At 42.9% G+C, this 21,557-nt stretch overlaps 1 protein-coding gene across 1 annotated transcript; it reads right to left on the bottom strand.

Moving 5' to 3' along the window:
• Positions 1 to 297: 297 nt before the first annotated feature.
• On the bottom strand, positions 298 to 20,845 carry st3gal8 (ST3 beta-galactoside alpha-2,3-sialyltransferase 8). Its single transcript, XM_030090953.1, has 9 exons — positions 20,778 to 20,845; positions 6,377 to 6,710; positions 5,598 to 5,742; positions 5,373 to 5,511; positions 3,351 to 3,544; positions 3,096 to 3,275; positions 2,532 to 2,577; positions 2,231 to 2,350; positions 298 to 2,055 (listed from the first exon to the last, which is right to left on the bottom strand). The coding sequence occupies exons 2-9, from the start codon at positions 6,522 to 6,524 to the stop codon at positions 1,888 to 1,890; spliced, it is 1,140 nt and encodes a 379-aa protein (XP_029946813.1). The 5' UTR covers positions 6,525 to 6,710; positions 20,778 to 20,845; the 3' UTR covers positions 298 to 1,887.
• Between the last annotated feature and the right edge of the window lie 712 nt (positions 20,846 to 21,557).

Below are 21,557 nucleotides of genomic sequence, written 5' to 3'. Positions count from 1 at the left end.
GTTTGTTTCAAACTACGCGTTTTAAACCTGGTATTTTATTGTTTCTGCGGGAAACAGGAGCGGAGCAGAGGGAGTGGTTTGAAAAGGAAACAAACGAGAGGAAGGTTCAGACTGCGGCTTCGTCATCGTCAGCGTGTAAACCGAGTGACGCCACGGACATGTTGGAGATTCACTGTGCAGATTATCAGTCTCAGGGCGGTTTCACACTGACATGCACTGATTTAAAATCAAGATAACCGAATGCCACCGCAAAACACAAAAACAGTATGGCATCATAACGTCAGGGGATTGTGCAACAATGCACATTCTTACAGCTAAAAGGCACATCAGCTACTACACTTTCATCTTTACCACCAAAATACAGATTTTTTTTTTTTTTTACTGATAATGACAATTCCAAAACATAAAACTTAAAGTTTAAAATTGCATATAACTCATATAGACATCATAATCTAATAAACTGTTTCCTTTCTCTAAAAAATGTTTTAATCTTTGAAGAGCGGACCGGATTATTAGGAGTGGGGTTATATGAGACATTTATCAATATTCAGCAAACTACCAGCAGAGAGCAAATAAAGTGTAAACCTAAATGTGTTTTGTTGGTGATCTCCTTGCTACATGTTTTATCCTTCTTATAGTTTTGCATAAAGACCTTCTGTTTTAACTCCCTGTGTGTGTTAATCCAGCAGTGAAGGCCTCGTGCATCCCCGCTACATATAATCCGACACCAGCTTGTTTCTGCGATATGTAGCATTCAGAAAAGGAAAAATAAAAAATTGAGCTAAAATTGAATTTATAGGGGAAAGTCTTTTACATCTTGAGTGTGAAAAGGTGTCGAAGCTCCTCACAGTGTAAACATTCAGATGACTGCAATGGACAATCTGATATCTCCTTTGTACATTCACAGTATCGCTCACGTGGTTATTTTTGGTTGGACTTTTCTGGAAATTGCACTAAATCTTCTACTTATAGACGTGTCATTTGATAGAATGTGTTGAAATCTCTTTGTTTTCTTGCTCCAATAAGCTGATACATGTTTGCTACTACGGTTTAACAGTCTGCAGCATCTCTCACATCAACTATGAATTTGTTTTTATTACTTAAACCAGCGATCTGGAAAGTGATTATTTACTATCACACTTTTAAAACTAATAATTTACTCTTTTTTTGTTGAATGAAATCAATTGAAACCCTGCAGAATAGAAAAACCAACAGAAAGACAAACAAACAAACAGATTTCTCCTCCTTGTTGCCTCCAGGTCCATATTTGGCCGTAACAGGAAGTGTAACATTGGCTTACAGTCTGAAATGGCAAAAACAAAACAAAACCTTTATCTTCAGTTGGCTTCCTGCAGGTCAGGACGGCTAGTGATAAAAATTCACTTAGAATAAAAGGATGGATTATAAACGATAAAAAATGCAACGATGTGGCTGCGCAGCGAAGCCACAAGACAGACTCAGTGAACAGTTCCTTCTTCAAGGCAAAGTGCTTTCATTTAAAAGAAAAACAAAAAAGAAAGAGGCTAAATCTGTGTCTATAAAATCCAATAAAAAAATAAGTGAAAGGTCTGTGGTTGTTTCCCGCTCAGAGCAAAGCTTTCTTCGTGGTTGATCCCAGCAGTCGCAGACGGCAGGACGGCTCCAAAAAACGTCTGATTCTTTAAACTGAAGTGGAGTTCTTTTACCCATCCACCCCAAAGCTGCTTCCACAGGCTCAACAGCGCCCTCTACCAAGCAAGGCAGATGTGGTGATTGATAAAGAGACAATGCAGGATCGGATTCTTCTTAAAAGGTCCCTAAAGCAGAGTCAGACGCGGTCCAGAGCTGGCTCAGATTTGGGTGCTTGGTGCCGCCGGTTCGCGGGAACGCGTCCCCGCAGCCGAGTGGTCACAGGTGCAGGCTGATTTTGCCTTCCTTGGCGAGCTGGTGGATGACCTCCGTCTCGAAGTCGGCGCTGTGCACGCCCGTCTTCCTGAAGGCTCCGGCGTAGCGATTGTCCTCCCAGTAGTGATGCCAGTTCCCCTGCTGGTCCGCGCCGTAACCGAACACCGACACCTGGAGGCAGGCACGATGGGAGGTCAGGAAATACAACATAATCCTGAATAACGCACTGAGCTGCCAATAAAGATGCTCGACCCGCTGTTGAAAGTTTGTCGCTCTCTGAGCGAACCGACAAACATACTTCTGCTCGATGCATTTGGATCAGTTCTAACTGGCTTCACTTCCCCACCTGGTCGCAGATGTGAAGAGCGAAGACGATGGCCATCATGCCGGTGGACGGATAGCGGCCGTGATGCTCCGTCCAGTGATCATGAACGTATTTGAAAAACACGGGGTTCACCACCAGAACCTGAACACACAGAGATGGTCAGCAGGTGCAAAGGAACAGGAGTCTGACAAAACTACTGAGAACACAGTTTAACTTTCACTTAATTTATCATTAAGAAAAACTAGCTGATGCAAAAAAAAAAATTGAAAACAACACTGAATGTTTTGAAACTGCAGCAAATTAGTATGGAAAGTTTATTTACCTTGTCTTTATCAGCGTTGATTCTCTCCCTAACCCTCATGTAGGTCCTGAAAACACACACACCACACACACACACACACAAGATTCATTCGAAAATCTGCAGTGTCAAATAATTATTGTGAATTCCATTCACGTAAACTCTAATGTAGAAAAATGCACGTTTAAATCTCTGTATTTTCATTTCCATCTCTGATAGTTGCAGGTTGAACAGCTGACCTCCATACAGAACATATCAATAAAGACATAAAGAATATCAATACGTTGTTACTTCTTTTTGTTTCTGCCCTCTGGTCTACTTGATAAGTTTTAATGACTTGCAGTGATTGAACAGACTCGCTCTACTGTGTGCTTATTTTGGAAGCCTTTTTTCAAACAAATAAAACAAAAGCAAGAATATTATAGGTGCTATGTGCGTTAGTGCATACAGTCCAGTAGGACATGGCACATTATTTTTATTACAAGGCATTTAAAATCTGGAACAAAAATATTGATTATGGAATAAAAAAAGCCTTTACTGTCTGTTTAAAATACATCATGGAGCGTAAACACATACTATATGTCTTACATTTTGACCTGGCCGGTCGATAATGCGCTCGTCACCCACTCCATGTCTCTGAGTTTGAACGGCAGCAGAACGAGGCTGACGCCGTGCTCGATGTCGACGGCGCTCTCCGGGTACAGGAAGTGATGCGTCGTCCGGTTCCCCACATCGTTTTCAAACCCTCGAGTCACCGCCTTGTTCATCCTGAGGAGGAGAAGGAGGCTAAGACCTGTGTGTGTGTCTGTGTGTGTGTGTGTGTGTGTGTGTCCAGAGCCATACCGGATCACGGTGTCATGCGAGTTGATCAGGTTGCCGTGTGCGGATTGCCGCAGGTTGCCGGAGTTGCCGACCACAGCACAGCTGCGGCACCGGGAGGGGAGGGGCCTGTAGTCCACAGTGGGCGGGGCAATGACCTTAAACATCTCCGACATCATTTCCTCTAAGGTTTGATCGTTACGGGATCGCTGCAGACTCTAAAGAGAAGCACAGATCAGAAAATCACTGTTTGAGATGAGTTTGAGCTCCAATTACATTTAAAAGTTACATTTAAAAATTAGTAAAAACTAAACAGTTCTCTGGTCTTTACGTGATGTTAAACTTTTTGTTTCATTTATTTCTTCCAACCAACAGGGGACAATTCGATGTTCTCTTAATCCTTTTTGCTTTAAAATGAGCATTTTCAATTTTGTAGAGTTATCAGATTGTTTAACTGATCACGTAAACAGCATAATTTGATATATTTTTATCAGATTAAAGCCAGTTATCTATTTATGACATATTGGATCGTGTGATTATAAAACACAATATATTTTCTCCCAAAACTCTGACATCTTTGTGCATTTATGCCTTTGTCTTAATTTCTTCCTGGTAGTTAATTCATTAGGATCTCGGTGTGCTTTGAGGTAAAATGTGGAAAGTAGAAGTGACGTAAACTGACGCACAATAATCGTGAAGTGCAGCAAAGAAAAACGTGACCAGAAGTCCAGCAATGAAAATTAAGTCACCACGCAATACATCCTGAATCTGGATAATTTGAACTAAACTCAACAAACAGACTGAAACATGTAAAAGAGAGATTTTCAATGTGGTATGTAAACATCAGCTCAAAATATCACAACTATGTGATTGCTCTCAGTGATTTGATCAGGAGTCTCACTGATCCAACATTAAATATCAGACAAACTATGACAGATCATGAACTTTTCACTGAATCATTAATTGAGAAACATATAATGGAAAAAGTTGTTTTTTTTTTTTAATCATACTGTATTATATTATATTACAGTATAACTGTATCTTGCATCTTTGGAGATTTTTATTTCATTTTACACATAAACAGTAGAAACTGCAAACTCTGGACTGCGGGGCTGACTGATGATACTGGCAGCATTACTCCCCCCTCCCTAACGCCCCCTCCTTCTTTTAATCTACTAATGGTCTCTGCAGAAAGACCTAATCTATAAAAACAGGGGGAAAAAAAAAAAAAGCCTTGGACGTTTGTCTGCTTATGCAGACCGCTGACAGCATACACTGGGAGACAAACATGAAACGTTTCAATCTTCTGAAAATCCTAATTTGCATTTCTGGTCCTGAATATTTACAGAAACGTCGTTAAGTTTGAGGCACTTCGTCACATTGCTGTCAGATACCAAGAGTCTTTCTTCCGCGCTTCAGCAGACGTCTCGGTCCGCAGCGTCGGCGCACCGACGGCTGCAGCCTGCAACCGTTTCCTGTGAGATGACTCACGCTTGATCGCTATTAAACTACAGCCAATTACTGAGCAAAGCGAAAGAAAGAATGGCTTAAACCATTCTCAGTGATTTACTCAACAGTTAGAGCCTCAATATTGATTAGACCCAATAGGATTTAAGTGCATAATTTATTAGTTCAACTGTAATTTAAGGTGCTTTTGGAAATTTGCAGCTAAGCTGCTGTGTGTTCTAAATTTGAAAATTAGCCTGATTAATTAGATAAAAATTAAAAATCTGCAGAAAACTGATCCCATAATCTGTTTAAAAGGACCGAGAGTTTAGCAAATGATGGACGGGGACCTGCGCAGGGTCTGTCATATGCTAAACTTTCCCTTTCATAGACGGATGAAATCAGACAATCAATACTTCAGCTGAGTAAAAACTTGCAGCAATAATTAGGGTTTCAATTGATCACAGTTAGTTATCATGATTGATCAGATGTCAGACCGAGGTGAGAAACAGCTTTATTGCAACTAACTGACAATTCCCAAACTCCTGCACAGCTCTGGGAAGCATGAATAAAAAGCAGTGGAGTTTTTTTTGTGCTCACCAGCCACCATGCCAGAGCCTCGGGGTCAAACTTGTTGTTTTTGTATCGGAGGACGGGCTCCTGTTTAGGATCGTAGCGCTGAGCGAACCACTTCGAACCATCCAGGTCAGAAATGCAAGACTCAGAACAACCACAGGGCCTGAAACAACAACCGACACAGGGAAGTTAAGCCGGGGACTGAACTGGAATCATGGGATATGAGATCCAGGACGTTGAGTGTATCACCTCTGGCTGGAATCAGGCTTCTCTATGAGCTGCTTCTCTCCCTCCCCCTTTATGATTTCATCCTCGGCTTCAGACAGGAGAGTTTTGGGAGGACTGGGTGTCGGTTCATGGATCTGGTGAGCATGAGACGCTGTGGGTCTGACTCCTGCAGGAAAGAAACAAGAACGAGAGTCATAAACCAGTGCATCATGGGAGCTTTTGTGTCCTTTTATGTCTTGCAACTTCCTCAATTGAAATGACAATATTTTCCCCCTTCCCAAGAACTAAATTTAACCTTAAGACAAAAAACATATAGCAGGTTAAAAATGGATGCTGGATGCTTATTAAAATCGAGTAATGGTAATGGCAATGAATACGTTCACTGGTCAGCATCTAGATTCACTTATATAAATAAACACAAAAGTGTAGCCAAATGACCAAATCCCCAACATATACATGGAAATTACTTTTAAAAAGGAAACAAAAAATGTGGAATGTAAAATAAGAATCCCTTTCAAATGAAATATCATCTGCTATGCAGGAGAGTTGATCATTTAAAAAATTGTTAATTATAACATTTACATGTAATTTAGTGGGTTGAAATCACAAACTGGTCAAGAATATCAGTTTTTTTCCTCTCAAACTCTACATGAATAAAATTGAACAGGAATTTGTTTACAGGGCAGATTGTGCAGATTGGGGTGTGGTGGAGCAGGTAGACATTTAAAACATGGTGATGAGTCGGACCAGGACTGCAGAACACACATTTCGCCCTCCTCCTGGTCAAAGCGCCTCCTCACCTGCCTCCCTGCTTGTTATCGTGGTCCGGCTGTTGGGCAGGGCTAACGGCAGCTGGAAATGTCTCTTGTGGATTCCCTGACTAGCGAGCATGAGGATGAGGATGGCAGCGATCACCACGGCAACACACAGTTTCTTCCTCAGCAGCATGGCTGCACGGACATGGGCGGCGGGCGGACGGACGTGTCTCTGAGCTGTCACTCGATCAGGTTAAGTCAGCATTTTGGGCTTAGTCGCTTGTCGTCATCTGGACATTTTGAGCTCTGCTGTCGTCGCCCCGCTCTGCTTCACCTCCATGAAGCCTGAGCGCCGCGTTCTCACTGGCCGGGATGGAATCTGAGGTAGGACATAAAAGAAAGCAACAACATCATGAAAACGCATGTCAAATAAATGACAAATGAAAATATATTTAGATATTAAGATATTTTTCTTCAGGGACTTAGTTACACTCACTAATTTTCACAGTTCTCCCTGGATGTATTTTTCATTGTCAAAACAGTCAAATCATCTGCCGACATCGGACAAACTAATCTTCATTTTGTGTAACTCGATGATGAAAAGACAGAAGTGACGGCGGCCATGTTTCAAGCCGGCGGCCATGTTGGTGACGATGAAAGGCACAATCGCATCATCCACAACATGAACAAACGCCTCAATCTCGGAAACCAAACAAACGGAGGAAACAGAGAGGCCCAGCCCTGGATGTCTATTAAGAAACAGTCGCCCATTTCCCCCCACTTCCTCCCCCACAGCACCTCCTCTCCACCTCCTCTCCACCTCCTTCCCTCTCCTCCCCTCCTGCAGGAATGTCTCCCTGCAGACTCAGGCTCTGAATACCAATCAGATCTGGACTCAGTTCAGCTTCTCCTGTTTCAGCCCGACACTCCGCTTCAATATAGCTGTTCTTGTCCCCTGTGAGTGAGTGTGTGTGTGTGTGTGTGTGTTCTGACCTGTCAATTTGTTTCTTGACTGCTGTGTAACCGTTAGCTCTCACACTTTATTTCACACTATATGATTGTTCTACTGGGGGACTTCAACGCCCACGTGGGCAGCGACAGTGAGACCTGGAAGGGGGTGATTGGATCGCACGGCCTCCCCGATCTGAACCCGAGTGGTGTTCTGTTATTGGACTTCTGTGCTAGTCACAGTTTGTCCATAACGAACACCATGTTCGAGCACAGGGGTGTCCATAAGTGCACTTGGCACCAGGACACCCTAGGTCGGAGGTCGATGATCGACTTTGTTGTCGTGTCATCTGACCTCCGGCCGCGTGTTTTGGACACTCGGGTGAAGAGAGGGGCAGAGCTGTCGACCGATCACCACCTGGTGGTGAGTTGGATTCGCTGGCGGAGGAGGAAACCGGACAGACTTGGCAGACCCAAACGTGTTGTGAGGGTCTGCTGGGAACGTCTGGCGGAACCCTCTGTCAGCATGGCTTTCAACTCCCACCTCCGGGAGAGCTTCTCTCATGTCCCGAGGGAGGCTGGGGACATCGAGTCCGAGTGGACCATGTTCTCCACCTCCATTGTCGAAGCAGCTGCTCGGAGCTGTGGTCGTAAGGTCTCCGGTGCCTGTCGTGGCGGCAACCCCCGAACCCGGTGGTGGACACCGGAAGTAAGGGCTGCCGTCAAGCTGAAGAAGGAGTCCTATCGAGCCTTGCTGGCTCATGGGACTCCCGAAGCAGCTGACGGGTACCGGCAGGCCAAGCGAACTGCAGCCCGAGCAGTTGTGGAGGCAAAAACTCGGGTCTGGGAGGAGTTCGGGGAGGCCATGGAGGAGGACTATCGGTCGGCCTCGAAGAAATTCTGGCAAACCGTCCGGCGCCTCAGGAGGGGAAAGCAGGTCTCCGCCAACACTGTTTACAGTGGAGGTGGGGAGCTGCTGACCTCAACTGGGGATATTGTTGGACGGTGGAAGGAATACTTCGAGGACCTCCTCAATCCCGTCGCCACGTCTTCCGTGGAGGAAGCAGAGGCTGAGGTCTCAGAGGTGGACTCGTCCATCACCCAAGCTGAAGTCACTGAGGTGGTTGGCAAGCTCCTCGGTGGCAAGGCACCGGGGGTGGACGAGATTCGGCCTGAGTACCTTAAGTCTCTGGATGTGCAGGGACTGTCTTGGTTGACACGTCTCTGCAACATCGCGTGGCTGTCGGGGACAGTGCCTCTGGATTGGCAGACCGGGGTGGTGGTCCCCCTGTTTAAAAAGGGGGACCGGAGGGTGTGCTCCAACTATAGGGGGATTACACTCCTCAGCCTCCCCGGGAAAGTCTATTCCAGGGTACTGGAGAGGAGGATCCGACCGATAGTCGAACCTCGGATCCAGGAGGAACAATGCGGTTTTCGTCCTGGCCGTGGAACAGTGGACCAGCTCTATACCCTCCATAGGGTGCTCGAGGGTTCGTGGGAGTTTGCCCAACCAGTCCACATGTGTTTTGTGGATTTGGAGAAGGCATTCGACCGTGTCCCTCGTGGTGTCTTGTGGGGGGTGCTCCGGGAATACGGAGTCCGGGGCCCCTTGTTAAGGGCCGTCCGGTCTTTGTATGACCGGAGTAGGAGTCTGGTCCGCATTGCCGGCAGTAAGTCGGACCTGTTCCCGGTGCATGTTGGACTCCGGCAGGGCTGCCCTTTGTCACCGGTTCTGTTCATAATCTTCATGGACAGAATTTCTAGGTGCAGCCAGGGGCCGGAGGGGTTCCGGTTCGGGAACCACAGGATTTCATCTCTGCTTTTTGCAGATGATGTTGTCCTGTTGGCTTCATCGAACCCGGACCTACAGCATGCACTGGGGCGGTTCGCAGCCGAGTGTGAAGCGGCAGGGATGAGGATTAGCACCTCCAAATCCGAGGCCATGGTCCTCGACCGGAGGAAGGTGGCTTGCCCCCTCCAGGTTGGTGGAGAGACCCTAGCCCAAGTGGAGGAGTTCAAGTATCTTGGGGTCTTGTTCACGAGTGGGGGACGGATGGAGCGTGAGATTGACAGGCGGATCGGTGCAGCGGCTGCAGTGATGCGGTCGTTGTATCGGTCCGTCGTGGTGAAGAAGGAGCTGAGCCGAAAGGCGAAGCTCTCGATTTACCGGTCAATCTACGTTCCCACCCTCACCTATGGTCATGAGCTTTGGGTCATGACCGAAAGGACAAGATCCCGGATACAAGCGGCCGAAATGAGCTTCCTCCGTAGGGTGGCTGGGCGCTCCCTTAGAGATAGGGTGAGGAGCTCAGTCACCAGGGAGGAGCTCGGAGTAGAGCCGCTACTCCTCCACATCGAGAGGAACCAGCTGAGGTGGCTCGGACATCTGTTTAGGATGCCTCCTGGACGCCTCCCTAGGGAGGTGTTCCGGGCATGTCCCACTGGGAGGAGACCCCGGGGAAGACCCAGGACACGCTGGAGAGACTATGTCTCTCGGCTGGCCTGGGAACGCCTCGGGATCCTCCCAGAGGAGCTGGAGGAAGTGTCTGGGGACAGGGAAGTCTGGGCATCCCTGCTGAGACTGCTGCCCCCGCGACCCGGCCCCGGATAAGCGGTAGAAAATGGATGGATGGATGGATGGATGGATGGATGACATTCATTTAATTCCTTTAGATTTACCACAATCACAGTTCCGTTTCTTTTTCTAATCCTCATCCAAACTTCGAGCCAAGTCTTCTTCTTCCCACAATTTGATGATTTACAATGTGTGGACTGGCTTTCCGAGCCATAAAAGGACAGTGAGTTCCCACAATGTGTCCGAGTAATCAGATTTATGTCTCCACACAATGATTAATAGAAGTATTCACACACACACACAGTGCTAATAGTATTACTTTTGCCTCGTCAAGCACCACTAAAGCTCCTGTAAATCTGCACCGTGTTGTTGTATAAAAGCAAAAGCACACGGCAGCAGACTAGATTTAACCAGGTCCTGCACTTCAGAACAACTTTGAACTACTGACCGCTTCAATGAGAAAACTAGGAAATCTGTGTTTTTTTTAATATTATATATATATTTTTTTATAATTGAAATTTACAAACACAATTTTCAATTGTTCATCAAATCACCCTCTCCTGTAAGCATCAGTATTCAGCAGTCTGCGGGGTTGCATTGGCTTCATTCATCTGTATTATGTGGATTTATGTATTTGCTTTTATTTAATCGGAAAACAGACAAAAACAAGTTGGTTTGGGCTATTTTTGGCTCAATATTTTTCGCTTAAATTGAAATTAGGATATTTCTCTGTCATATTACTGCTACCATAATCATGCAATATGCATTTTTTCACAAGAAATTTGGTTCCAGTCTTAAAAGGGTTGAATGACTTGCATAAAAAAAACAAAAAAAACCCCACCTCTATTACTATTTTACCACAATACAGCTCCAACCACTGTAACTGTGATTTTGGAAGCAAGATCAGACAAGTCAGGACTGATACTTATTTTCAGATTAGTTACGGTTGGTGATTTGTAACGTCCCCAGGTGTGAGAGGCAGCACACTCTCACAAGAGAAAGTTCCTCTGAGAGAGCGGATTAGCCTTTGTATTAGCATGTTAGCGCAGGGCTCAACTCTGTGCCATATTGACTGTGCAAACCTGCCCCAGTACAAAGGGCTTTGAAGACAGAGGCAGTTCTGGAGAGATTGAAAATTACAGTCAGGACCAAAGAAGACAGAAATGCATCAATCAATATGGACAAAGGTCATTCTGGGTCAAATCAGGTAATTAGAGAAAATACAAAGATTGAAATGTCTTTAGCTTGCTTTCTTTGTTTTTTTTAATTTATTTAATTTAAAATGGCATGCTTATATTTCTTGACATTCTGTAAAATGCCTCACGAGGCCCCCCGATTCTGCAAGATGTAATTTCTAGAAGGTCAGAAGTTCATATACTTGTGAAACTGCTCACAACACACGTTGAACTTTTTAGTTCTCATTTTCAACTATGAGAAGTGTTTGATTGACGGCTCACAGTTTAACAGTTTCCTGGTTATGGCGCACAGAAAACTGTAAAAAAAGATCTTTAAATTCTTCCTGTGTACGGAGTTCCTCAGGTTTCAGAGTAAGAATCCCCCCATAATCCCCCAAAATATATATGTTAGTTCATTTGGCATTTCATTGTGGCTGTATGTAAAGGCAGGGTCTTTCACAGAGAGTCCCAAATTAACGTCAAAAGGTATGTTTTGGACTGTGGGAAAAACTGGAGTACAAGGACAGAACAAGCAAACTCCACACAAAAAGACCCAAAGCCTCTCTTTATCCCTTCACTTCCTTTTATCTAACTGGGTAAGTCCCATTGAAATCCAGAGTTCTTTTCCATGTGAAGCCTCCTCAAAACAGCAGCAACAGCTCAATCTTAGAACAGTCGCAATAAGAATCTGAATTTCCAAGCCCAAACAACCTTGTAAACAATGAGTGTTTGAAGCGATTGCAGGAGGAGGTCAGATGAGGTGAAGCTATAAATCATGCTCAAACAAGTCCCGGAAACAAACCATTTAGTGACTCAGGTCGAGATGAATTGAGTAACTATGGCAGCAGATAGAGGTGTTGTGAATGCAGTCAGAGGTGAGATGCATGCACGGACTTCAGTCACCTGAGGACAGTAAATCTGGAGGTTTTCAGAGATGGACAGTATTTTAAATGTGCTCAATATCATATCATGTCTGAAAAAGCATTAAAAAAAAGCATTCAGATAAAATTTCAGTCCTATTCTAAAAGCAAAATAAGGCAATGCAACATCAAGCAATCCTGTCCGCTTCACTGTTACTTTCCCCGTTTGAAGTCTTTGACGTACACGTGTAGAAGCCTGATTAGAGACCCCATTACCCTCATTACAGCAAAGAAAACGTCTACTTAAAAGGCCATAAACGCTCCTCCTCGACACAGAGCCAGCAGGACAGTGAAGAGTTAATGACTGTCAGCTGAGTCACAGTCTGGATGTTATTTTAGGGTCTGGAGAGAGGAGGGGGGGGGGGGGGGAGGGGGGGGGGGGGGGGTGAAGGTCTCGTGGTTTTCTGTGCTGAGAAAACTCTGTGACCACCCTGTTTTTCCCCGTGACCTCTGACCCCAACGTTGACACCAGTATGGAAAGCTGGAAAACAACGACACCACGGAAGAAGAGCGATGCCAGTTCATACACAGAGACCAAGACGAAGACTTATTTTACTGCTGACACAGTTTGAACAAATCAGCCACCCACAAAGACACAACTGTACTTTTTTTGATAACAGCGACAGGAAATGACATTAAAGAAACATTTCTGCTGCAGCACACGTTTTAAAAAGAATAGTTCCAATAGTTCCAACTTTGATTATTCAAGTCTAACCTTTGGATCCTTTTTCTTATCAGTGTCCACTTTTCCAAACTCCCTGGAACAAATGTCCATGAAAGTAAACTTTCCCGGCAGCTAAAGACTCCCCCCAGTCAGTTATCTGTGTTTCCACAGTGTTTAAATCATCGTAGGAGAGCCGGAAAAAGTGGTCACTGGCCTCAGAGAACAGCAGCTGTTTCTCTGTGGCATTCCTGTACATGACAACATAAAACAACCTCACACTGCACAGCCTGCTTCTGCTGTAGCCGAGCGCCACATGAACAGATGATCTTACAATCTTAGATGATCAATGAACGACGAACATGAACGACTAATTGGACACTTGTCAAATTTACCAAACATGAATGGAAAATGAAAAATAAAATTAGAATTTCAGGAGCCACTGCTAAATGAAAACTTAATTGCTGTGAGGAACTCCAGTTACTGCAATCACAAAAGTAGTCGCCACTTAAATCTGATCCATTTTCGGCTTTGAGTTTGAATTTGGTTGACTTGAGAGAGTCGGCCAGCAGCAGCGAGCGCTGGCAGCTCTGATGGAGCAGAGTCACAGAGTGCAAACAGCGGAAGCTATTAGCTTATTAAGTTTGCAGCACAGCCTGTCCAGCTTCATTTACCCTCCTGTGTCACAATATGAACTGCTCACTGGAGAATTGCGCTGTGCCCTGAACCTGAATGGATGGGACACGACGATTCACCGCAGAGTAGACTGCACTCAGGAAGGCAGGATCCATAATTCAGCAAGAAAGGACAGCGAAAAACAAAACTTTGTCTGACAGCAGCAGCGTGTGCTTTTGAATTTCCATGAAGGCGGCAGGAACGAAACAATGACATTACTGTTCAGTGTCACCGACCCTGAACCGGGTGTAAAACCTGAAGGGCTGTGGAGTCAGAGGAAACACAGGTTCATGTCTTCTTCTCTTTGTGTGAGGACACCAGCAGCCTGAGGACTGAGTCTCGCTTTAGCTCGCAAATATCTTCTCTAGCAGCCAGGACTGGCTGTTGATGCGTCCTTATTCTAAAAATGGCTTTTTAAAATTTCAATTGGTCCCCACATTGAGAAACCTGCACACACACACACACACACACACACACACACACACACACACACACACACACACACACACACACACACACACGCACAGTCTCGTATTTCTATCCTTGTGGGGACCTTCCATTGACTCCCATTCATGTCTAGCCCCTAACCCTGACCCTTACCCTAACCCTAACCCACACCACAACAAAGCCTAACCCTAAAGAAATGTTTTTGCACTTTTACTTTTTTCAGTAACAACAACATGGTCAAGAAAACACTGTTTCTCCTACTTAGGACCAGAAAAAGGTCCCCACAAGGCACGTCGTTTCACGTTTTGCTATCCTTGTGGGGACATTTGGCCCCGACAAGGATAGAAATACGAGAACACACACACACACACACACACACACACACACTCTCTGAAGTAACTTTAAACACTGACATCAGCAACAATTTACCCATTTCCTGTTAACTAGACTAGACAACTCATCATTGCTTGCAGTCACTTTGAAACCCTGCAATTTTATAGAAGATGCTTTATTAGTCAAATGAACCAGTATTTCATAGACTAACCGCCCTTGAGGGTTTAGCTGTCTGGGTTTTTCCTAGGTTTATTTTTAAAAGACACAGTCAGATTGTAGAGGAACGTTTGATTGTGCCCTGTAGAAATACAACTTTGAAGTGAAGAGAGCTCGCTCGCAGTCCACTAACAATCTATGTCTGTAGCTCAGATTTAGGGTCAGTCTCTATAATTACATCAGCTCAAATACTGACTCACAGACTACACAACCTGCATCTCCGTCTATAATTATGTTGGCTTCAATGTCCCGTTTCAGATGTCACGTAAACCTAAATATCACAAGTACACAGTCACACAGGAGGAACTACAGCTACAAACACACACAGAAACAATTTAGGGATATTACAGGGTCTCAAAAAGGGGATAAAAATAAAAAAAGGAAAAAGAAATGAGTAAGCGATTTAACCCTTTCTACATGTGAAAAATGAAATCATTATATCCTAATGAAGCAAAGCTACAGTTTCTTGCTTGAAAAACAGAGAAACAGAGATTATTTGACACACCCATCACCCACCATAACTAGCGCAACTTCCTGATTATGAAGCGTGTATGAAACTCCGCCATGACTTCAATGCGCGGGCTGAGCAGTGAAAAGGGAAAGTGAGAAAACACACCCCTTCAGAGAAATCTGCTTCCTGTCAAATAAATTCTTTTTAACACTTTACTTGAAGCACCCGGTATAACGCATTATAAGTAGTTATAAGCACTCACAATGCTTTATAACTCACTATACAGCATAGGGTTAGGGTTAGGGTTAGGTCCTGATGTTATAAAGCATTGTGATCATTTATGAGTGTTTATAACTATAGTTATACAGTGCTATAACGTACTTATAATGTCTTATACAGGGGTGCTTCAAGTAAAGTGTTACCAAATTCTTCTTGTAGAGTTTTCCAAATAAATCTGCTCCCACTTCGTAATTTGATGCTATTAAATGACATCAAGACTGACAACTGCAGTCAATAAAGTCAAATGTTTCTTTCATGTAATTTACTCTCCCTTCTGTCAAACCTCACAATAAACTGTTGGCCAGCAGACTGCATATAACCCAGTACTTTGGAAATCAAAAGACAGCAAAACAGAGGGAGAGAGACTCTAATTACCACATACTGAGGAGGTTTTATGCAGCGTAGCAGCACTTGAGCAAACTCCGGACAAAACACTGAGAGAACAATACAGGCGAAACACAGACGTACAAGAAGAAAAAGATCATTAAATGACTTATTTAATGATAAGAAGACACATTTGAGTCCATTTAAATTCTAGAAAGTCTTCAATCTGAATGCCATACATGTGAAAATGTTCTGGTTTATGGCTTATCATGCTGAAATAAATATTGGTCTGGACACACTTGAGATTAAATTTCAGAATTTATTATAGGCTGGCTGATATTTCTCAGTGTTTCATCACTTTATATTGGACAAAAAAAAAACCAAACTAACAAAAAAAAGTGAATAATATAAAATTTATAAAATTTGAATCAAGCAAAGTGGAAAACTGTTGCTAAAAGAAAGTGTACAATACATAAAAGTGTACAACATAAAAATAGTACAAAAATGCAGAATAAAGTATGTAGTAAAATAGAAAAATGAAAAAAAAACTTTTTTTTACAACAGCAGTCATAGCACAGATGAAGTATTAATAATGAATTATATTCTATAGCTGTGAAAAAAAAAAATTTAATTAGAAAAATAGGGATGATGGCCATGTTTGAAATAGTAAATGGAATGGATAAAAACAGTGAAGAAATAAAAATGTTAAAAATCTAAATATTTTCATATTGTTGTTATTATAATTATGATCAGTATTAGTAATATGAAAATTATTTTGAAAAACTATTTCAGATTATGGTAGGTTTAATGAATATTGGTATGATTGTCATTCTACTGCTGTACATCCTGCAGACGAGTATCTGTGTTAAAATGTGGGCGGTTTGAGGTTAAACTGACACCAACAAATTCAAAAGTCTGAGGAAACGGTTGATGCCACAAAGAGGGAGTGACACAACCAGATAAGTACAGACTGCCAGATGAGCCCGGCAGCGATAATAACGGAGCAGACTCCCCGACAGACTAAACAGTAAACAACTGGGACTTCATGTACTGCAATACCCTGCATTAGTGTTGACTACTATCAAGAAATACACATGACTACAGTACTGTGTTACAACAAAATATATATATGTGTATCAAGTTTTTAAAGGACGGAATATCCTCCACAAATGTTTCTGATGAAACTACACTAGAAAGTAAAGCTGGAGAGAAAGGTACAGGCCAAAACGAGTCCAACAGGATGCAGCTTTGTGCTTATATTATGTCCCTTTGCTGTATGACCTATTATGACCTAACTATGCAGTACATCCAGGTGATACATAAAATCAAACGTTGATTAAAATGAGTAGAGATAAGCACCACAGTCACACAACAACTGTCTCACACAGGTCAACTGCAAAGAGAAAAATGACTTATAGCGAGTATTTGTATTCAGGCCACAGGTGACATGAGCTCAATGGTTGATACTTCTGTATTTAACTGAAACCACAAAAACCACACCTACGTTGATATTTAATCCAATTTCCTTAATTTAATTTGGAGAAGAAGAAAAAAAAAAGAGGAATAATAAGTCGGTGCAGTGGTTAGCAATGAAACCTGTGTTTCAGTAGAGCTGACATATCACTGCCTCTGTGAATGGCCTTTCCTTGGTCAAACTTCTTTATTGAAACAATGTCATAAACAGCTAAAAGTGTTATAAAGCTACCTACGTCCACAACACTGAATATATATGAGGAGATCGGAGTCCATCTGGCCGACTGAGTTTTTTTTTTTTTTTTTTTTTTTTATCATCACAACGAACCATAAAAAGACATTCAGTGCTGGTGGAAATGTGGGACGAGGCTCCATTCAGACGTCGGTGAATGAAACTAAAATACTTGTCGTCACCCTCCATTGGAAAACATACATTTACAAACTACTGACTCCACAGTATAGGACATGCACGTAAACATATGGTTTAGGCGAGCTATTCTTAAATGGTAAGTTATGTTTAGTACAGCTGCAGTGTCTAAACCTCTCAACACAAAGAAGAGCACAAGTTCAGTGGTAGAGAAAACAAAAGCAATGATCTGAGGAGATTTGGAGGAAAGTGATATGGTTATTTTTCACTTTATTCCTAAGAAGCGGGCTAGTAAGGGGCACACCGAAGGAGCAGTGCAGGCCTGAGGTCTGGCACCGTCACAGAGGAATCGATTGAGGCCATTTTTAATGGCACGGTTTGAATAAATTTGTCCCATCAGAGCAGAGGTTCACTAGAAATCATTAGAAAGTTGCGATTTTCTCCTCCGAATAGGAGCGGTCTCTTCCAGGGTGTCATGGGGCAGCAGTCTGAAACCAGATCTCCTGAGGTTCACAGTCACAAGTGTTCCATTTGAACTTGTGAAAAAATTGTGGACTGACAGGTTAGACGAACATTTTCACCTTTATCACTCAACACCGTACGAGGGAAGTGCCTCCTACAAGAATGCAAATCATTCTTCTGGAAAGTTTCAGAGATTAAGAGACCCACAACAAAGAGAACAGGCTATTTTGACAGCACTGCTATCCTTTGTGTGGGGGAATTTTCTCTTTCATCGATCATCTGGACCTCTTAAAACTAATAATTTCAATGTATTTTACAACCAGACATGCTAAGAATTACCTTATTCACACACTGTAAAACATAAAATAAATAGACATGATATCCAATAAATGTTTTACTTGACAGAAATTTGACCAAAATTAGCCCCAGACAAAGCACAGATGTTATGAATACCACACATCCACCATCCATGTGTCGTCAAAATCAGCCAGTAATGCATTAAAATTCAGATCATCAGATGTCATTTCATATCTGACATCAATTGACAATGAAATGCTGCTGAAGTTACTAATTCGATGTTTGACATTCAAGATGAATTCCATGCCCCCGAGGCCAAGGTGTGAGCGTGACTCATTTTATCACAAAAACATGTTGGGGTGTCCAAGTTTTTAAAGGGTACAAAAAGAAAGCAAACCTGTTGGATTTAAGGGTAACACTTTACTTGAAGCACCCGGTATAACGCATCACAAGTAGCTATAAACACTCATAAATGATCACAGTGCTTTATAACCCACTATACAGCATAGGGTAAGGGTTGGTTAAGGTTAGGTCCTGGCATTGTGATCGTTCATGAGTGTTTATAACTATAGCTACACGTGCTATAATGGCATTAAAATGCTTTATAAATGTACTTCTAATGTGTTATACCAGGTGCTTCAAGTAAAGTGTTACCAATTTTAGTGTTTTGCATACAGGAAGGAGGCACCTTTCAATACTTCAACATGATTACACACGTACACTGCAGTTGCATCATCTTGTACTTTTTCTCAGCCAAACTGTGATCCAGCAAAACAAAGACATTTTCAAGTCTGCTTGACATGTCAAAGCTATTAAAATGTTAAATGTTCTTATTATTGTTGTTTTTGTGACGTTATTAACCAAAATGTGAGGGGAGGAAAATTACAAACATCTTTCTACATGACATAATCATCATTCAACAACAACCCAAGTAATTAAAAAAAAAAAGGATCTAATTATCACTTTTCCGGCTGTGCCAACAGGAAGTGAAGGTATAAGTGAACTGCTATTGGACTACATTATTTTTTAATGGTGAAAACGTGAGTGTTCATATTAGTATGTGCTATCCTCCTAATTTGAAACAAGTCAAAATCAAGGGCTTTAATAGCTACATTAATTGATATTGTGCTGTGTTATTAACATTTCAAGGCTCAAGGTTACTTTAATCATACTCTTGGGCAGATTTGTTCTGTGGGAAATGATTGCATTTGAAATAACACAAAACCCATTTTTATCTGTTTCATTTTATTGTAAAGGATATTTCAAAATCAGCTTTACTTCACTGACTTGTTATTATTTATTATCACCTTGTTAGTAATCTGTGAAGAACTTTAAACTGTACTAAAGTGAATGAAAAACGCTATACAAATACAGGCCACTGAACAAAATGCATATTTGTATGCCTCAGAAAACGTCAGTATTACTGCACTGACAGCAGTCTGAGGAGAATTAAAACAGACTTTTACTAGAAACTGCTGCCCAAGTTAGGGCACTGAGCTGCCAGCTAACGGATATTACAGGGAGTATAATGAGAAACAGAGCTCAGAGAGAGCCAGCCGCACACTAAACAGGTTTTATGAGGAGTGCTGGACTGTCTGCAACGGATTCCACCAGAAAAAGAGGTAAAGCTGGTTCCAGGACACTGAAAGACAAAACTAAACCTGGTCCTGAGACAAAACTGGTCCCAGGACACTGACAGGAAGTGGCAAAGCTGGTCTATAACCCTCACAAACAGAGGTAAAGCTGGTCCCAGAAGCCTGACAGATGATCCTGACAGACTCAAGTAAACTTTGGTTCCAGGATAAAGCTGTCGGGGATGAATAATGCGTAAAGGGGTCAGCCATTTCAGCTCTATACTGGCTCATTGTAATGTCATTACCAAACTTGCAAGATGTACTGTTAATATGTAAATATACCAACTATTCCAGAGATAACACTCACGTTAGTGTCTCAATAATCCCTGATAATGATATCATCTTTTAGTTGGCAGCTGATATCAATACCAAACTGTCCAGAATAAACTCCACCCTGTTGGACTTTAACCTGTTGGGGCAGACCCCCACAAGACAAATGGAATAAACCGATTGCTACACATGAGGTCCGGATACCTCCAGGGAGAGACACCCAGGGGACTGCCCTGAGGGTCTCTCTCCACTGAGTCCAGCACGCTGAACATTATGTCTGACTATTAAATTAACAGAAGGAATCTCAAGTCATTTGTTTGGTATTTTTATACCAGGTAAAGAATGAAAGCCCTTGGGGGAGACGGCGGACGATATAGTTCCAGGCTCCAACAAAGCTGGTCCCAGAAACAAAATAGGACCCTGACAGTCCGGGGTAAAGCTGGTCCCAGGAGCCTGACAGTCTGAGGTAAAGCTGGTCCCAGACCCCTACAGTCCGGGGTAAAACTGGTCCCGGGAGCCTGACAGTCTGAGGTAAAGCTGGTCCCAGAACCCTGACGGGACACTGACAGTCCGATAGTTCAGAGAGCAGCAGGACAGGAGAGAAACTCTGGAAACAGTTGGAGCCCCTCTCGGCGCCCCGTTACGTCCTCTGCCTCTTCTTATTCTGTCCGAATATTTTCCTCACCAAACAGCAGAGACATAAATAAAACCGCGTCACAGCAACAATAAGAACAGGCATTATAAATAACTGAACACTGAATTAAAGTCAGAAGTAAACTTTGCGAAGTTTGGGAGCTCCGAGTTTCTGCCGCGGTCCCACACGGAGACACGCCGCCGGGAAACGGGAGGTGAGCCGGGGCCAGGACGCGCACTGACGCGGTTGAAAAGCCGGTAAAAGGGGCACAAAGCTCCGTTAGGAGGAAGCAGAGGAGGACTTACGCGGAGGAGCAGCAGCGGAGGAGGAGGAGGAGGAGCAGGCCGAACAGCTTTTCTTCTTCTCTTTTGTGAGGCTGCAGGCTGGAGACTGGAGGAGGAGGAGGAGGAGGAGGATGATGATGATGCAGAGCAGAAGCCCCGCCCACATGACGGAGGGGTCCTGAGTCGAGGGGGCGTGGCCAGGAATAAAGTTTTTCTTTAAGATTTAATTTTCATTTTTTTTTTTTTTTTTTTAGATTGGGGTTATTCGTGTCAATTTCAATGGGCTTTATCATATTTACTTTAAATGCAAAAATGCTGGCCACATGAAGGATTTTTGTATTTTTTTTCTTACTGTACCTAAATGTTGATGGAAGTTTCCCCATAAGTTAAAAAAACAAAAGCAACAGCAAACGAAAAAAAAAAAATCAAACAAACAAAAAAATCAAACCTGTTTTAAACCTCTTTACTGTCGAAATACACAAAGAAAATCATCTTATGTGTAGCCAAATTTTCCTGTTTTCACAGATCAGCACTTCAACCTTGTCTTAATCTTTATTGTTTGCATTGTTGTAAATGTAAAATCTGAAACTTAAGTCACTGCAAATTTATATCCCAGTGAAAACTTTTCCTGTTACATGGTTGTGTTTCTTCAAACTGGTGGCTCTTGCACAAACAAAGATTCCAGTAAAACCTGTAAGTCACAGATCCTTCTAGAACTTTCCATGGAAGTGAAATTTTGCAAATGGAAAGCTTTTGCGTATTGTTTTCGTCTTGTGACTCATGGTTGTTGCAGAGTAATTT

Source organism: Salarias fasciatus, chromosome 5 (genome assembly GCF_902148845.1).
Source record: "Salarias fasciatus chromosome 5, fSalaFa1.1, whole genome shotgun sequence".
NCBI classification, from domain to species: Eukaryota; Metazoa; Chordata; class Actinopteri; order Blenniiformes; family Blenniidae; genus Salarias; species Salarias fasciatus.
Note: the sequence above shows the minus strand (reverse complement) of the source record. Positions and strands in the feature narration are given on the sequence as shown.